Here is an 18,167-nt window from a genome sequence, read left to right on the forward strand (position 1 = left end):
TGGCCTTTGTGTGAGTGTGTGCGTGTTTGTGTTTGTATGTGCTCTGCGATGGACTGCCGTCCCATCCAGAGTGTATCCTGCCGGGATAGGCTCCAGCTCCCCCTGGGAACCTGAACCGGAAAAAGTGGTTAGAAATGGATGGATGAATGAAGAAAAAAGAAAGAAAAGCATCTACTGGAAGGCACAGTGACACAGCTAAGACCAGCACAGCCAAAAGCAAATTATGTCTATCTTGGGAGTAATATGGGAAATACAGAAGCTTTGGCCTCTACTACGTAGATAAAACTCTCGACAATCTCGGAGGCTGAATCAGATATATCCAACAAATTTAATCTAATGTAGTCTTCAGCAGCCATGCTGAAGCAGCTACAAGTGAACTCAGAACAACCTTCAAAACTTATGGCATTCCGGCTTCTCAGCCTCACATGAAAGAATTCTACTAAATACTTTTAAAGTGAACCACAACTGTCTGTTACTATCAGAAGGCACAGAAGAGCACTGCTCCTATGCTTACAATGACCAGCCATTAAATTCTTTTCCGGATTGCGTGTAATTTGAAGTGGTGGCAGATTCCCGCATGCCTCGTGTTTGAGCCCCCTCCTTTTGTTGGGAAACGGAATTTTCTTTTGGTGGAATTCCTCGTATTTTTCACTTCATTCCGAATTTGACAAACTCCCAGGGCTCCTACTCATCCATCTGTGTCTTTCTTGTGGGAAAATCGCAATTCTCTCTGGCCAAGCAGAAGAGCAGAAGGCACCTTCTTAATTTGCCCATTTCAATCTTCCCTGACAGCACCTGCCCTATGTCTCCAGAACTTCTTTGTCTGACCCCCAGACTATTAGAAGATATACCAGGCAGAAGATACAGTATGCTGCCCTTATTACTAGACAGGCTTGGGGCAGGAAAAGACAAACCAAGAACTTTAAAAAATAAGAAATTAAAAAGTCCACATTCCACACTGAATACCAGGAACAACAAATATACATACTGCACTTGTAGAGTGCCTTAAAAAAGATAGTTACATGTGTGTAGTAAGAGAACTTGCAATGTTTTTCACAAGTTCAAAGGCTGTACTCTAGTTTCCCGATAAAAGAATATATCGGAGAGCTCTGAATAAAAAAAAACCATCTCAGATCATCCAAAAAGTAAATAGATTTCCTTCTGGATACTCATTGTATCCACTGTACTCACTGTTACACTGTATCACACTTATTAAGAAGTCCTTGTTAGCCACAAAAATCCCTTGGGTCACAATGTTAGACATATGCAAAAGATCTACCTTGACTCTATGCAGGGGTTAACAACCACACTATTTATCCAGCCCACTGTTGTCTAGCGCTGATCCGTTAACCCTACAGGATGTGTGGCCAAGACCCCCACGCATACCAGACATTACATCCAATTACAGGAGAATGTCCCCTGTCCGAGAAGCCGGTAGAGAAAAGGCTCCTTTCTTGCTTCACAAGTACTTCCACTCACAGTCCACCTCCCCTTCGTAAAACAACACTCTGACTGGAAGACAGCTGGTACTTTCAAGGGGGTTTTTTAACACCTGAGGGTGTCATTGTCAAAACGATAATTGCCTCTTTACTAATCTCGCAATGCAGCACGAAGAAGTGTAGAACATTTCAAAATGGCTACTGCTTGTTGGAACGCAGGAAGGCTTGCAAATGAGAGGAGGCCTTTCAGCCAATCTTACCCCTCAGTTAATTGATCTAAGGATGTCATCCTCCAGCCATTTCTTGAAAGAAACCAGAGTACCAATTTTCAAAAGCATAGCTGGGTGGCTTGTTCTGCACTCCCACAACTCGTTGTGTAAAGAAGTGCCTCCTGTTTTTGGTTATACACCACCCACCATTAGAACAGAATGCAGTATAGTGAGGTGCACCTCAATCAACCTTTTTTCCCCTCTTTCTGTCCTGCACAATGAAATGCACAAATTCTTCACTGTAAATATCATACATCGCCTTGTGTGGCACAGTAATAATGATTCTAACTTTAAGCAGAAAGTCCGGACACAACTATGTGTTTTGATACTTCAATTCTTACTCAATTCTTATTAAATGCACATTTAAGAAAGAAAGGAAAACAAGAGACAAAGAACGGAGTTAAAAAATGTTTTTGTCATCCCCTGAAGTGGGCTCACATTTAGGATTCACAGCCTGCTGCCTCCCCCACCTTAGTGGACCCACTACACTTTCTGGTGGTGTCCTGCTGGGTGGCTCTTATCCTGCGAGCGAGTGACCTCCTTCACGCTCACGAGCAAGTCTGAGAATGTGATCGCCGGGGGGTGGCTCGTCCTCCTCAGCACCCGAATTCAAGAAAAATAAATCAGCACTTCCCTGGAATGTGGCGAGCGAGTCCTGGAGCCAGGAGATCCCCCTCTTTTTCTTCCCTCCCCCTTCTCTCCAAAATAGAGACAGCAGTTTCAAATAAAAACAAAATCTCCAGCCCCAGGCTGTATACTGTTACAGTATGTGCTCTAAAACTAATCCACTTGCAAACACTAGGCATTGCTGTTGCCCTGAACAGGACAGGAATGACAAGGACAAAATCATAATGTATCTAGAAACCATTTCATCCATCATGCATAAAGCCAGATTCATGACTAAAGTAATATCGCTGACCAAGCTGGAGTAGCATGGATAGGATGAAGTGATCTGCACCAACACACCTCCTTCCTGGCTCATTGAAGGTTCTTACAGTGTATACCTAATAATTAAAGATTTAGCCAAGCTACAGTCTTACCACTGACTCAATTTATAGCCAATGAAGCAGAGGCTGAAATACAGTTTATTGGTGCCTAAAATACATTTTTTCCGATATGGCGTCAATCTGATTTGCAAATGCATGAATTACTTCCATAGATGAGCTGATTCTCCCCTGTATGTAGCACTAACTCCCCAAAAATACCCTCCACTGGGACCTGAGCTAAATATCTTGTCCTCTACTCATGAAGTGTAAGTCCAGTACCCTAACACCAATTCTGTGGCTACAGTCCTTTAATTTAGTCATTCTTCGTTGGCCTACACACATATCCCTCTGCAGTGTAAACTTCCTAACGTCCCCTTTTGATCTGCTGAATAACTGAACTGCTGTGGTTACAGTGTTACTTAATGTTAATTAATATGGCATTGAAGGGCTGTGTTCTTTACCCCAGTGTTAAACATGCAACCTGCCCAATTTACTACTCTTAAACTCCTGTGGGATTAGTAACAAGGCTCAAATGCACCCTGGGGTGATACGCTGTACACAATCTTTGCTATTCATATTGAGCCTCAGCTGAAAATCAGCATTTATATCCCACATTAGGTTTCTGTAAATTGCAGGAAGCAAACTGCTCTAGTTACAATATAAGGGTTTAAGAGGGGGAAAAATGGTACTGTATCTTGCTTGCATTGAGAAGGTGTTAGACACGTAGCACTGGTTATCAGGATCTACAGTAAAACTGGCAGAATGACACAAATAAGACACAGATGAGAGGAAAAACAGGCTAACCTGAGCTCAACTCTGTCTAAAATATTTTTAAAAAATCTCTAAAACCAACTATAATACAGAAGCAGCACTGTATCCATTGGCATCCGCAGGTATTTCTATACAACATGGAAAGGCACCACTCCAGCTCATTCGCCAGCTGTTTCTTCCTGTTCCCGGTGACAGCCTACGGTACAACCGAAGCCCACTTCTATTTCACTTGGCTAAATACCGTAGTAACAACTTTTCTGTAGAACAGATTACAGATTAGAGGCTGCGAATGTATCGTCTCTGGAAAAGATTAAGCAGGGTCTTCTTGGGCATATGCTGGTGGTAAAGTCAATATCATGAACCGCTACTCTTAAACACGGTAAATATTCACTGCTGTCCCCCAAATGAGATCGGCTCCGAAACCGTTGAGTAAGAAGCATCCCGTGGTGCAGATTTCCGCCTCAAATTACCCCAAAAGTAACGACAACATCCATACTGCAGCGCCACTTAGAAAAACCGTACGAAAAAGTTTCAACGCGCAACGATTTGAAGATTTACAGAAGGTTTCTAGCCTGACGTTTAGTTCACACTTCGCGGTCTAGGCGAGTGAAACACGACATTACACATTTAAAAAATGCTGCCAAGAACGAGTATCTTAAATATAGACAGTAATGAAACTTAATGATAACGTACCGTGGTTCAGTGGAGAATTAAGTAAGGATTATGTTGTCACTGTTAAACTGATAAATGCTGACTAATAATTAGGGTGCATGCGATTTGAAACAGATGACCTAGTTTGAAGGTTCAGATTAGACCACGAAGAAATACGGGGTACATTGTGGTTGTCACAGTTGTATCGCTCTTCAACAGATAATAAGAAAAGCATTAATAAAACGGATCCTTCACTCTGACTCTGCCCAAAACTTTTCAAGAACAGATTGCGACAGGAAGCGAGCGGGACTGCACTTTAAAATATCCGAACTCCTACAGCTGGCTCCTCGCATTACCCGTCCTCTCCAAAAACTTTTTTTTAACAAAACATTCTCCAAGAAAAGCGCACAAAGAGGTATTCAAGATAGACACTCGCTATTTACAACAGCTAACAGTATGCGATCCACAGGAATATAACGCTCAATTTTATATCAAAACTGTAGTGAAATAAAGTACCTTCAGAATGCAAGTTCATTATGTTTCCCAAGCCTTAACCCCCAAGCGGAGGATGCTGCAGAAATAAGTGTAGGAAAAGCGCTAAGCGCTGCAACAGGTTAGGAAGTTGCAGCACACTGAAAGGAAAACAAGAAGAGAAAATGACAACAAAAATTCATGATGTTATTTTTTCCAAAAAGCGGACTAGTATTTACCTTTGTTATGATTAGCGGCTCTCCGTGCTCCAGACCCCCTTTCAAAGTGAACCCCCAAGGAGCGCCTCCGTTCAGCTGGACCTGAATGTGGTGGAAGGACACGAGCTGTTCGATCGTCTCCATTCTGGCTAAACTCGGGTCCCACACAGTCCTACCCACGCTTGCGTTCAAACTCTCAAGTCTCCATCACTGTTTCATTGTAGGCATCCAGGAGAGAGAGAGAGAGGGAAAAAAACCACTCCAACTCCACCAGAGGAAGTGATACTGCCCAATAGACTGATTGGCAGGGGGCAGGCCGACTGGAAGGGAACTGTAGTTTTGAAGCTCCAATGCAGAGTGCTGGAGGGGGAGGGAGTCTTGTCCGTAACGACTGCTCCCTGCCCTCTCTTCCCGGCCTAAAGCAATCAGTGTCCTTTGGGCGCAGCGGGCAGCGTCCGAGACAAACCACAGCTGAACATACAGAGAAAAGCCAAATCCTTTTAATGCTCCAAAACTTCCTGCTAAGTAAAACCTGTTTTAAGGTTTACAGTTGACAAGTACGCTGTTCTGATAATTAAATATCCACGAGTTGCTTATTCCACTCAGTCTCCAGCGTCTCCGCATAGTTACAGGTATACTTTTGTAAATGCCATTCTGATATTCTAGTCATTTGGATTCTTTTCACAATGGCAAAAACAAGCCAAGCGAATTTGGCGGTTTACGTGAAGGGTGTTACAGTGACCGGTACCTTTTGTTGCCTATTCGGCGCTAGCGCGAACACAGCTGTTTTTTATTTGCGATGAACGTGCAGTTTCTTCGCAATGAAGGTGCACGTTTCTCAACTAGAACGCCGCAACGTCTTTACAGCGAGGCTCGAATACAACAGAGAATATACTGTAAGAGTGTTCCTTAAAACTTGGCAACGTCTCGGTGTTTTAATTTTTAATGCAAAGGGCTAGTCTTTCATATGCCATGGGTTTTCCATTCAATAACAACCCTCGCCCATTGAAACCCTGGGACCATTGCAAAAGTATTTTTCAGTGTTTGGTTTTACACGGTAGAAGTGTAAAACACTGTTTACCTTCCATACGAAGAAATGATATGCTTTTTCATTACATTAAAATGAAAGCTTTAAAGGGAATGAAAGACCATGTGGAAAATAAAAAGCATTCTCCGTATAAGAGCTGTTGAACTGAAAGCTTCAGAAAACACACTCCTGGCACTTATGTAAGACCCCAAAATAAAACAGTTGTTTTTCATTTTTGTGTTTTTCTGTCTGAGCTCTAAGGCCTCCGCACAGCTGTATACATCTTCCCCAAGCTGCGAGTGTCATGAGAGGAATCTGAAGCAGTTTTAGCTTGACTTGCTTTTTAACAACCAGTAACTTCGCGACCCATCTGCCAGTTTCTATCAAAGGCGCGGTTACCATCACGTGCTTCACATCTTGCTTATAGTTCTTATCGGGGGGCTTTGGAAACACATGGGAAAACCCTGCAGTTTAAGCCTCTTTAGCCTTTCATTTGGGGCAAATAGCGTGCACGCTAAAACAATCACAGCGGTTAAAGCTGGATGGAAACAGTTTTCTTCTTACAAATATACGCTCACTGGAGAGAATTTCTGAGTAATCAAATGAAGCATGATTCATAAAATGTGTGGTTACACGTGCCAAGCAGAGTTTAATTTTATTCCTTACAATTAGAAGGGATACTATGGGAGGGAGGATGTCATTAATTACTGGCATATTTAGGTTTGGGCATTGTTCTTACATGCATATTTTAAAATGTAGTGTGTTGCTGATTTCCTCTGTTTCTCGACTCAAACACACTGGAGCATTCCTTTTTAAGTAGAGCACAGATAATGGGAATCAGGTCTGTATGACAGACTAATTCAGCTCTTTTCCAAAGTTTTAATTCCTTGCATGCAAGTCTACTGTCTGCAGGGTCACGGACAGTTTGTTTGATGTTTCATGATGTTGATGCAATGTTAAAAATGTGTGACGCACTAGTTAGGTCTCCTATAGAATATCGGTGCAGTTTTGGTCACCATACTACAAAAAATATATCGTTGCTCTGGAATCAGTACAGAGAAGAGCAACCACTTACAGTACATTCCTTATCTTTAGTGGCTCAATGAAACCCTACACTGAAAGTGTGAAGGAACTCAACCTTCTAAGTCTTGAAGAAAGAAGACAAGGAGAGGACTTGTTCTGAATATTCAAAGTCATCAAAGAATTTGTGCTGAAAAAACACAACCCAGTAGACGTCATCAGACTGAACAGTGAAGCACGAACCCCAGGACACAAGTAACAGCTATGGAAAAGTGCTTTTTTAACCAAGAGCAGGAAGCTCTTCTTTACCTAAAGAGTTGTGGGAGTGTGGAACAAACTGCCTCAGCCATGTTGAGGTGATACCCTGGCTTCCTTTCAAGAACTATCTATTCTTGGATCAACTAGCTACTAGCTACTCAGATGGTAGACATTTTCTCCTCCCATCTGTATCCTTTCACATGTTCTTATGTCATAGCACATTGACAAATTAAAGCAGATTTGAATACAAAAGTCAGGCTTTTGCTCTTAAAGCATTATAAAGAATTGAGGAATCTCCCCCTTAGTGTCTTAAACCTGATATTGAATATTAATTATGTAACTAGCTTAGCACTTCAGTCATAAAGGGGTCCAGATGGAGATTTTGTGAAGTCACTCTTTGCCTGTACATTGGTAATTGCTTTCAGGTGACTCATCATTTGCTCTGGCCTAGTTTGCACTCAATGTGGTCAGTGAAATTAATCAATCCCAGACAATCTGCACTGTCAACTCAGTGGTTCATTGCTAGGGGGTTGGGGAGGCCCTCATGGACTGCATTGTCCCCAGAAATATACGTTTCACACTCCACCTAGCAGTGTCTAAAAGAAGCACAAGTATTCAGCTTTGTTTTAATCGTTCTGCTTTAATAACCTGTTGTTCTGATGAATACTTTATCCTTTGCTTCCCTTCTAAAAGTTTGTTGTGGTCTGCAGTAATGCAAGCAGAATCCATTGAGAATAAGGTAAAACAGTGACATCATGATAAAAGCTTGGAAAACCAGAGTGGTGTACGGTAAAGTATGGTGATGGCAGAGGAATACAGCACAGCTAAACAGATGTATTGTGGAACCGTGGGAGAGCTGTAAAAAAAGCTGTACAGATTAATCATATGAAGTTATTGTAGCTGGTAACTGATGCCGGACGAAGGTTTCATTTTTAGGAGCCCCTGCTGAGATCAATGTCATGCTTCCTGATCACATGGGACAATCCAGCTCAGTTCTGTCGCTCTGAATGGATTTCCAGACTTTCACCTCAGCAAGCCTGCTTGCTCCTAGTCATCTGCAATTGCAATGTAATGGCTCTATAAAATGGGTTGCTTTGGGCAATAACGAGTAGTTCCAGGACATTAATTGTTTGAATTCTCCCTTCTCCTTCTCGCTGCTGAACCAGTCATTGCCTGCCAGTAATAACTGTTGTGGCAGATACTGTAGCAATTACTTTACTTTAACCCCACCTTCAACAATCCTTCAGCACATTCATGTTTTGTTGTTTGTATGTTTCTAAAGGAAGGCTAGAAAAAGCTCAGGAGTGCGATCCTGCAAAAAGAGGCACTCCAAATCTTTTGGGAGGTCTTTGTATAATGCACAGTGATATCCTTACCCCCTGCTTTATGTAGCTTGGAGCACAAAAGCATGTGTAGTGCCCATTGCTATGAGATCGGGACATTACCCCTTTGAAACACTGCAATACTGCAGACTAAAAACAGGGACTTGCTTCTTGCCAAAACATAAATCACAGCATGACACTAACACAGCTGCAGTTTATTGAAGGGGGGTGTCAGGTTTTAATTTTGTGCACTTACACTGTGTACCTTGTCAATTACTACATTTATTCTATATTTTTATGGCAAAATCCACCAAAATATTTAACTCAGGATGTGTTGTGGCATGTAGGGAAAGTCTTAATAGTGCTGGCTATAAGCTAAAGTGAACAAGTAAATAAAACAGGATATATCAAAAAATATTTACCACCATACAGCTAAACCTGGTCTTTCATGCATGCAAGGACATCACAATGTAGTAGGAAAGTGTAACACAATCTTAATGGACACTCTTGAAACTCAGTTTCAGTTGGTTTTGCTTTTCCAACATTAGGGGATGGATGATCTTTTTTTAGAGAAAAGAAATGCAGTAAAATATGTTTTATAACTTTGACCTAACAGCTCTGTACAAAGATGGAAAGCTATGGGGTCCTGAATGAGCAACGGGAAACAAAAATAAGAGCCTTAAAATGACATGCTGATTCACCTCAATGGTCTTTACAAAAGGAAAATGTCCTTCACAGAGATTTCCTGGACAGATAGCTCACCACTGGGTCAACACTGATGCTTTCTACAATGTGAATGAGATGAAGACAAGGATGAGAATCCTGAGACTGGAGACAAACCACTGCCAAGGGACATGCCAGGCTCATACAGAACTGAAGCTCTCACGTGTTTTCTTTGTTCACAACCTCCCTGATAGCTACCCACGTGGGTGGAGGAGATGAACCCATTTTAGGGATGACAGGGCCAGTAGAAAATACTCTACTATATGTACAAATACCGTACAAGCACATGTTTACTGGACACGTGCTAAATGCCTCAGAGCTATGGAATGTTTTTTTTCCTCTATTTTCTGAACACGTTTTACAGAATATTTTGATTGGATGGGAGAAGGAAGGGAGCAACACACTGGAGCAGTGGTCAGCATTGCTGCCTTGTAGCAGCTGGGGCCCTGGATTCAATTCCTGGGCTTGTATCTGTGTGGAGTTTGTTCGTTCTCCCTGTGTGTACGTGGGTTTCCACCCACAGTCCAAAGACATACTGGTAGGTTAATCGACTTCTTGGAAAATTGGCCCTGGTGTGAGTGAGAGCATTTGTCTATGTCTGTGCCCTGTGATGGACTGGCATCCCGTACAGGGTGCACCCTGCATTGGGCCTGTTGCTTGCCTGTATAGGCTCCCTCTCTCCTGCAACTCCTGAATTGGATGAAGAGGTTAGAAAACGGATGGATCGGAGAAGGAAGGAGCTGTGTAAGTTGAGGTTGTGCAATAATGTTTCAGAGCATTCCCTGTGTGAACCCCCTTTTAAAAAAGAATCGCTGCTTACTCCTGGAAATGTCTCTTTGTAGGACATTTCACTTCTACAGTATATAGCTGTTTTTATATTTCTTATTAGTATAACCATATAACTATCTTTCGGATGAGACGTAAAACCAAGGTCCTGACTCTCAGTGGTCATTAAACATCCCCGGGCATTTTTCGATAAGAGTAGGGAGTTATCCCGGTGTCCAGACCAAATGTCCCCCCTCATTCTTTACCATGGCCTCCAAATTGTCCCCATGTATGATTGGCTTGCACTTGCCCTGCGATGGACTGGCGCCCCATCCAGGGTGTACCCTGCCTTGCGCTCGTTGCTTGCTGGGTAGGCTGCGGCTTCCTGCGACACTGTATGGTATAAAGCAGTTTGGCAAATGACAGAACATGACATAACCATATAACAGTGCTTGCATATCTACTCTGTTTGCTTCTGAACTTCAGTTAAACGCCACTTTTCTACGTCATGGTTTGCTGAGGGGTCCCCCAGTTACAAGCGTTTTGAAATTCCGCCTCTTGTGGGAGCCTCAAACTATTTTTCCCCCTCACCTTGCTGAAGGAGACAACACATCAGAGCTACCCAAAGTACAGGCTAGGCATGGTGGGTGGCATGTATTAACCAGGCATGGGTCAGTCCCGTTTACCTGTAGGAACCTGCGAGATTACAACACGAGCCCACAGAAAGCATGCCATTGCAGAGGCCCAGAGTTAGGATCACTTTTAGGATTAACAGCCACTTTACCTGTCACCAGAAACAGACAAGCTGCCTGCACAAACCCTGAGACTTAAGCCCTGGGAATGGAGAGATTAAGGACTGTAATTATAATAATACTAGTATTGGAATAAGAAAAACAAGTGGCTCCCTAATCTATCTGAAAAAGAACAATAGGATCTTCAGCAGGGGAATTTTCTGCTCAGAAGAATACTGCTCTGGCCTAGACCTACACAGGGGCTGACATATAATTAGCGGTAATTGCAAGAATTCTCCAAAAGTTCAACTTCACTGCTGAAGATAGGCAAAATGAATTAAAAATGAACAAATATTCTAACTCCAGTCTTTGCTTGTACAGGTGACAGAAGTAGCTTTCTTTTGCTCAAAAATAGCGTGCAAGAAAGTTCAGAAAGATATTCTATTGCCCATCATAATAATGCTCATCTAACCAAAACCATTTAACTGCCTAAGTCCCATGATAACCTAAAAGTAATATTGTAATGGACCTGACTTGCCCAGACCAGATGAAAGGCTAATGAACCTCCCAATGACATGTGAGCCAAAGGCCAGTAGGTCTCAGCTGATCACCTTTGAGATAGAACTCATTGGACCTGATAGAGCTGAAAACATACTTGTTAAGAGTGGACCTGTTAGTAAGTCTCTTCATATAGCTAAAGTAGTTAATGTTACAAAGGTTTTTGTATCACAGAGACAAAAGCACTCTGCTTCTTACAGTACCAATGCTAGAGGTGTCTCAGGCTGCCAAACTGCTTTTTTTCTGTTAAGATTGATATTTTAGAAAATGTTGAACAACATAATCTCACTTAATTGCAGCTGTATATTTCTGGCTATTAAACAAGTTAATTACTTTCCTTCAGCATTTAATAAGACAGTGTAATTGTATAAGTACACTACAATATTGCTTAAAAGGATGTGTTCATCAAAGCACATCTGGAAAAAACAGGAGGAGTGCAAGTAAAAATATAATCTGAGTGTTTTACGGACAGTAGTAGTTTATTAATTAAAAGAGGGTGTTTGAGAAAGTTGGAGATTCAGAGAGGAAATACGACATGCATACAGCACAGCCAAATAATTTGTGATCACTAGTCCAAGACTAAAGGCTAAAAGCATTAAAACATACAGTATAACCTTTCCTATTGTTCATGACTATTCCTTTATTTAGTCCTGCCAAATATCAGCTGTATTGCCTAGGTCAATATTTGGAGCTGCCTTTTCTTATCCTTTCTTTTAATCAGTGGCATGAATAGGTACTTTTCTCATGCTATCCAAATGCTGCCGGATGTTACAATGAACATTTTATCTTGTTTCCCAATGGGAGTACAGAGCCAGAAAAAGGGCACTATCGAACCTCCCAAAGATAGAGAAGAAAGAATAGTCAAGGCTGAAAGATAAACTCCTTTAAATAGGAGTTCATTTCACCCCAACCACACTAAAAACTCTCTTCCTTTTTCACAGTTCCTTAGGTTACGACGATTATGCAGCGACGACATCGACTTCGAGAACCAAGCCCTCGAAATGTACTCATTTTTCATCAACAGAGGATACCCCAGCAGTGTGATTGACAGGGCCCTTGCCCGAGCCAAAAACACCCCCCGGACCATCAACCCGATCAGGAACTCCTGCCGTAACAACCGCATTCCTCTGGTGCTTCCTTACCACCCTAACACACTTCCTATCCCCAGGACCATTAACCACAACTTTTCCATCCTACAGGATGATCCCTCCATTGGGGCCCTCTTTTCTGATCGCCCTATCATCTCATATCGCCGACCACCTAATCTGCGTAACCTCCTTGTTCACAGCTCCCTTGACCGCCCTCAACAACCATCCACACCAGGCACTTTCCCTTGCAACAGAGCTCGCTGTATCACCTGCAAATACACAGCCACCACCACACTCATTCAAGGCCCCTCAGGACAATTCCGGATCACCCAGACAGCATCTTGTACCTCCAGCAACCTTATTTACTGTATCTCTTGCAGTAAATGCCCAGCCATCTACATTGGAGAAACAGGAAGGAGACTCGGAGACTGTTTCAGAGAACACGTCAGGGCTGTAAAGATTAAAGATCTCTCCAAGCCCATTGTTTCTCATTTCACCTCTGACGGCCACGACCACTCTAATCTCTCCGTCTGTGTTCTCAAAGACGGTTTTCCAAACTCATACATCAGAAAGACCACCGAAACTAAAATTATTCTGCAGCTAGGATCACACCTTCTCCCTTCCCTTAACGACAGACTACTGTTCTTTTAAATTTTCTCCATTCATTGGAAGTTTCATTTCACACCTCTCTGCACCCATTCTGACTTCACACCTCTTGATTGGCCTCTCTTTCTGTCCCCTGCTCCCGCCTCTCACTCCTCCTCCCTCCCAACCTTTGTTCTCCCGCTACTTTACCTTTGCCTACTGCCCTGTCTCTCTCACACCTGAAGAAGGCTCCACGGCCGAAACGTTGTGTTCTCTTTCTTCTTTTTTTCAGCATGGAATAAACCTATTACTTGTTCCTTTAAATAGATTCATGCAGGAAGCATGTTTTACACACAACAGCCAAAAAGCACAGTATTGTCAGGTGTTTGCCACACTTCAGGTTGAGAAATCAACCCCACTGCTGTCTTATATAAAGAAATCATGAAGTGGTTCTCATGAAAATTTTGAATTATCTTTACTTATGACAAGGAAAAGCAAACCTTTACTGGTGGTGTTGCGGTAATTTTAAAGTGTTGATCTCCTCCAGTCTGTGTAGAATTTGCATTTTGTCAAGCGACTCACAAGTTGGATATTTTTCAGTGTTTGCGGGGTGGGAAGTGTTTTGTGTGTTTGAAAGCATGGGAAATTGAAGTTAATTTGTAAATGGCATAAGGATAAGGACTAAATGAATGTACAACATTTTAGAATGCTTGAATAATACATACACATATATATTTATTTTGTACATGTTAACTGTGTAATGTAATGTTTTTACAAATTGTAATTTTGTGGAGACAATGCATAAAAATAACCTTATTTAAATCGGGAAATGCAATGAGGGATGTCAGTAAAACTGAAACAGCATAGATTTTAAATCGAGTAATTTTATAGTGTAATTTAACAATTCACCAGTAATAACTAATACAGCAGATCATGTACAATTCTGCTTACTATTTTACAAAAATATTGCCTGTGCCTAAAACTAAAATTGAGCTATATAACCATCTGATGGCTATCATCAAGATATCGACCGGGTCAAATGCTGAGAAAAAAAACACATAAAAACTAAAAATTCAGACATAAACAATAGCCATGCCCCTAAAATATGAAAAATATTTATCAAAAATAACTGAAACAATCATAGCATTTTATTTGGATAATATAAATGTTCAAATAAGACAACTATAAAACCTAATTGTTGAAGCTTGCTGAAGACTTTGAACAGGGTTTGAAGTCTAAAATTGTCAGCAAATGGGTGTGTAGAACTGTGTACGAGGTTGGGAATCAAATTCCTTCCCTTACCACCCTCTCCAGGCCCCTCCTGGCTCTTCAAATACTTGGATGTCTCTGATCAGATAACTGTCTCCTCCTCACAGACGGCCAGCAGAGATGGATAGGCGAGTTTTCTCCTGGACATAAAAGCAGTCTGGGAGCCCTCCAATTAATACCCACAGCTGGGCTAGGAAGAGTATGCACCCAGTCACCTGCTGACACTCATGTGACAGACACAGACCTGACATCTCACTTCTACCAAGACTGAATGGTTAGCTGACTCCAGCTTGCAAACCGACCACATTCAAAAGTCTTTTTTAGTAATGATCTTCTGTGAATACAAAAGAGTAGTATCAGAGAACACACAAGACAGCATCCTCAGCCCTTTTTAATCCACTGGTTCCAAAATCTATAGACAGGTCCCTTTTCAACTCCTGCCTTCCAAGTTATTCCTGCTAATGTCCACCTTTCAGATTTTGACGTTATTGATAAAGTTGTACATTGAAATGGAGTGCATACAAAAAAACAAGGGACTAGGAGGGTTTGCATTATCAGAATGTTTTAAACAAACCTTCATGTCCAGTCTGTGTAATACTATTTTAGTACTGTATGTGCAACACATTAAAACACAACACAAAATATTTTCATCATTAAATTACAAAACCACATACAGTATCTTTCCAAACTGCTTTTAGTGGAAACAAGAAATAATAAACGCAATATTCTAATAAGATTTTAAAATATATAACATATATAATATGAAATCTTACATTATAGAAAATGAATCTTTTTATAAAATGTTTGGTAAATGAATTTAATTTTTTTTTTATTTATAGACAGATACAGAATTTTAGTTCGCAAGGACCATATGCCCTGTACGGGTCTGCCCCCTACCGTCATCACACGATTTAACGGAACGTTTTAAAAAGCAAGCATCTCTGGAGCTGTAAATACAATGTACTAGAACTACATTATTCAAATGGTTGTCCAGGCTCTACAAGAAGAATTTGACAATAATAATAATAATAATAATAATAATAATAATAATAATAAAATAATAATAATAATAATATCTTACATTTATGTAGCGCTTTTCTGGGTTAATGGTTACTACGCTCCAGCACCAGCACCAATGTGTAGCCTCCACATAGGAGATTTACCTAGATGAACACATCTGCGATACATGTACTGTATAAAGGAAAAAAAAACAGATGTCTTACACAGACACGTACAGTATAAGGTTAATTGGGGTCACAGTAGAAGTTCAACGAGTTGAATGAATCAGTACGGACGTCTTTCTCCCAGGGAAACTTCCGTATAGTTTTCTGTACTTATGGAACAGTACTCAAAAAGACACAGTAGCTTAAACAATTTATATTATTGTAAAAATATCTTGAAAGTAAGAAAAACTGAATTGCACGAATTTACACGTCTATCTCCAGAAGACATGAAAATGCATTCAAGATTTATACTTGACCAGTCATGTCAGTCACCTGACAGGGCACGTATGAGGTTAATTGGGGTCACAGTAAAAGCTTAACGAGTTGAATGAATCCCTCTAGAGATCGTCTTAATTATTGCCCGTATCACTGCCTTGTTTGTTTTGGATAATGGTTGCCTTCGACATCACATTCACGCACTAGAGGATCAAGATGAAGGCTACCGGCCATTGCAACTTGTTCCACGTTTTAACTTTAAGCGTTTTCCTGAAATCTTTAACTTTTACACAAGAACAGAAAGTGGGGGACAGCACCTCGATGTCTCCGCTTCAGCTCGTTTTATCAGAACAAAATCACGACAAGCCACAGCAGCGTCACAGAACAATGACAAAGGATCAAACTAACGACCAGAATTTGCAGTACATGCTTAATTTGTATTGGCAATCTACACATAGTAATGGCAGTACCAAGGAGCTCAGAGAGCTGGGCTCTAACACAGTGAGACTCGTCCGATCTTCCGCCAGCCACACGCAGCATGACTCTGCTTTTACAGGTGAGTTGACTTGTAACTGAACAGGTTTGCTACATAAGTGAAATCAACTAGATTAGATTAAAGTCATTTTGTTTGTAAAAGTGTGGAGACGCACCGCGTCTATTTAGTACTAGAAAGAGCTTCAATCGCATCTTTGAAGCCAAAAAAAAGAGTGCCGTAAACTGCCAGCAATCGGGGGAGACAATCGTATTTTGTTTTCGTTAAAGTATCTTCATAATGGTTTTTAAAAGTAAGGTTCCACAACTCATACATCACGGTAGTAAATCTTTTTCGTAATTTCATATTTCAAATGATTTTTGTATGTACATGGAGGTTCAATTTGCGGCCTGCAGGAACTTTATTCATGTCTGGCATGATCAAGTTTGTCCCGATGATTTGTGGAACAGGCGCATCGTCCTCAGATTGGGTTCAGGTTTGTCGTGATGGAGTACAGCTAGCATTAGAATTTACTATTATATTTCACTCCAGTCAATATTTGCAGTGGTTTTCCAGTGTACACTGACTACATTTCAAATATTGTAATATCATTTTATCACAGTTCAACAACCTAATGTTAAAATTAAACGTTCTAATGCTAAAGTAGTGTGGATTTTGCGTCTATAAATCTGTACCATACCCTGGTATGTTGAACTTTCTATTCGTATATGGACGACCTTATTCCACGTGAGTGTACAAGGTGCACGGTTTACAATGTAGGTTAAAAGTTAGAAGAGGGCCCAGAACTCACAAGACTGACGGCAGAGGCAGAAAAGAGTGCAAAGACTAGACCCCATACATTTGATTTAAAACAAAAATCACAATATCACCATTCCACTGTTGCAAACCTGTAAGATCAAAACCTATAGACAGACTGTCCCAGAAATGATCTCAGCTCTGGTTAGGGTAGACAGGGGACTGTAGAAATGATTCTGGAGAGCTACAATTTCTGGTTTTCATTCCAGCTAAGATCTACTGTAACTGGATCAATCTGGTGCTTTATTCAAATAATAAAGAGTTGTAGTTAATGTGACCTATAAAAACTATAGGACTATCACTCTCCAGGATTGCATGTTTGTGTTTTCTATGTGTGTTAGGTTTGGTATCTCATCGTCTGTCCTAGCACTGGCAATCTCAGTAAGGCAGCTTAATCCAGTCTTCCAGTCTTCCAGCAAATTCCAGTCTTCATTGTCCCTCTGTGCTTTCCTCACCCAGTTCCCTGGAACACCCACACGGTGGAGTACGAGCTCAAGATCCTCCCTAGGGAGAAGCTAGTAAAGGCAGCTTTAGTCCACTCGAGAGGCCCGTCTCCACGCAACTGGCCCGTCAGCTGTGAGGTCACGGTCACCTCCCTGGGATCGTCAGGCGAGGCCCCCTGGGGAGGCAGAGTCGTCTTCAAAGCCGAGGACCGGTGGAAGCAGACGGACATTACTCGGCACATCTCTCAGCAGGCGGGGCAGCGCTTGTCCTTTGACATCCGGTACAGGTGTACTGAAGGAGGCTGGTTGAGGAGGAGGAGGAGGAGGACAAGAGGTCTGCCCTCCAGAACAACTCAGCTGAGAGCTCCTGCTCTGCTCCTGTACTTAGATGATGAGGGGGCGGCCCACTGGGAGAGCCTTCCTGGACTCCACAGGGAGCCTGTTCCTCTCAGGCGCTCCAGACGGGTGAGACACGTGGGCAGCATTGGCTCGGACATCCCCAACTACCAACAAAAGAGCACTGCGGCCAAAAACCTCTGCAAGCTCCACTCCTACAGAGTCACCTTCCAAGAACTCGGATGGGAGCACTGGATTATTGCTCCCCACAAATACAACCCCCGATATTGCAAGGGTGATTGCCCGCGGGTCCTTCATTATGGCTATAACTCGCCCAACCACGCCATTGTGCAGAATTTCATCCATGAGCTGGCCAACAGCGAGGTGCCGCCACCTGCCTGTGTGCCCTACAAGTACAAGCCCATCAGTGTCCTGATGATGGAGAAGAACGGCAGTATTGTCTACAAGGAGTACAAGGACATGATCGCCGAGTCCTGCACCTGCAGATAA

At 41.9% G+C, this 18,167-nt stretch overlaps 2 protein-coding genes across 2 annotated transcripts in view; one reads left to right on the forward strand and one right to left on the reverse strand.

Moving 5' to 3' along the window:
• shroom4 (shroom family member 4) overlaps positions 1-4,949 on the reverse strand; it is a 56,379-nt gene extending 51,430 nt beyond the window's left edge. The window contains exon 1 of the mRNA XM_088924410.1: positions 4,827-4,949. Within this exon, the coding sequence (XP_088780536.1) occupies positions 4,827-4,949 (123 nt within the window). The remainder of the gene's footprint in view (positions 1-4,826) is intronic.
• A 10,857-nt stretch (positions 4,950-15,806) lies between these two features.
• Positions 15,807-18,167, forward strand: bmp15 (bone morphogenetic protein 15). The gene is made up of 2 exons (XM_088925695.1): positions 15,807-16,146; positions 17,338-18,167. The coding sequence occupies exons 1-2, from the start codon at positions 15,807-15,809 to the stop codon at positions 18,165-18,167; spliced, it is 1,170 nt and encodes a 389-aa protein (XP_088781821.1).

This window comes from Atractosteus spatula, chromosome 9, assembly GCF_055471065.1.
Source record: "Atractosteus spatula isolate fAtrSpa1 chromosome 9, fAtrSpa1.hap1, whole genome shotgun sequence".
Taxonomy (NCBI): domain Eukaryota; kingdom Metazoa; phylum Chordata; class Actinopteri; order Semionotiformes; family Lepisosteidae; genus Atractosteus; species Atractosteus spatula.

What these genes read in the sequence shown, in the direction of transcription:
- bmp15 (XM_088925695.1), top strand. Translation starts at nt 15,807, where the DNA reads ATGAAGGCTACCGGCCATTGCAACTTGTTCCACGTTTTAACTTTAAGC. An exon ending in GCATGACTCTGCTTTTACAG is followed by an intron (nt 16,147 to 17,337) that starts GTGAGTTGACTT and finishes TTCCTCACCCAG; the next exon opens with TTCCCTGGAACACCCACACG.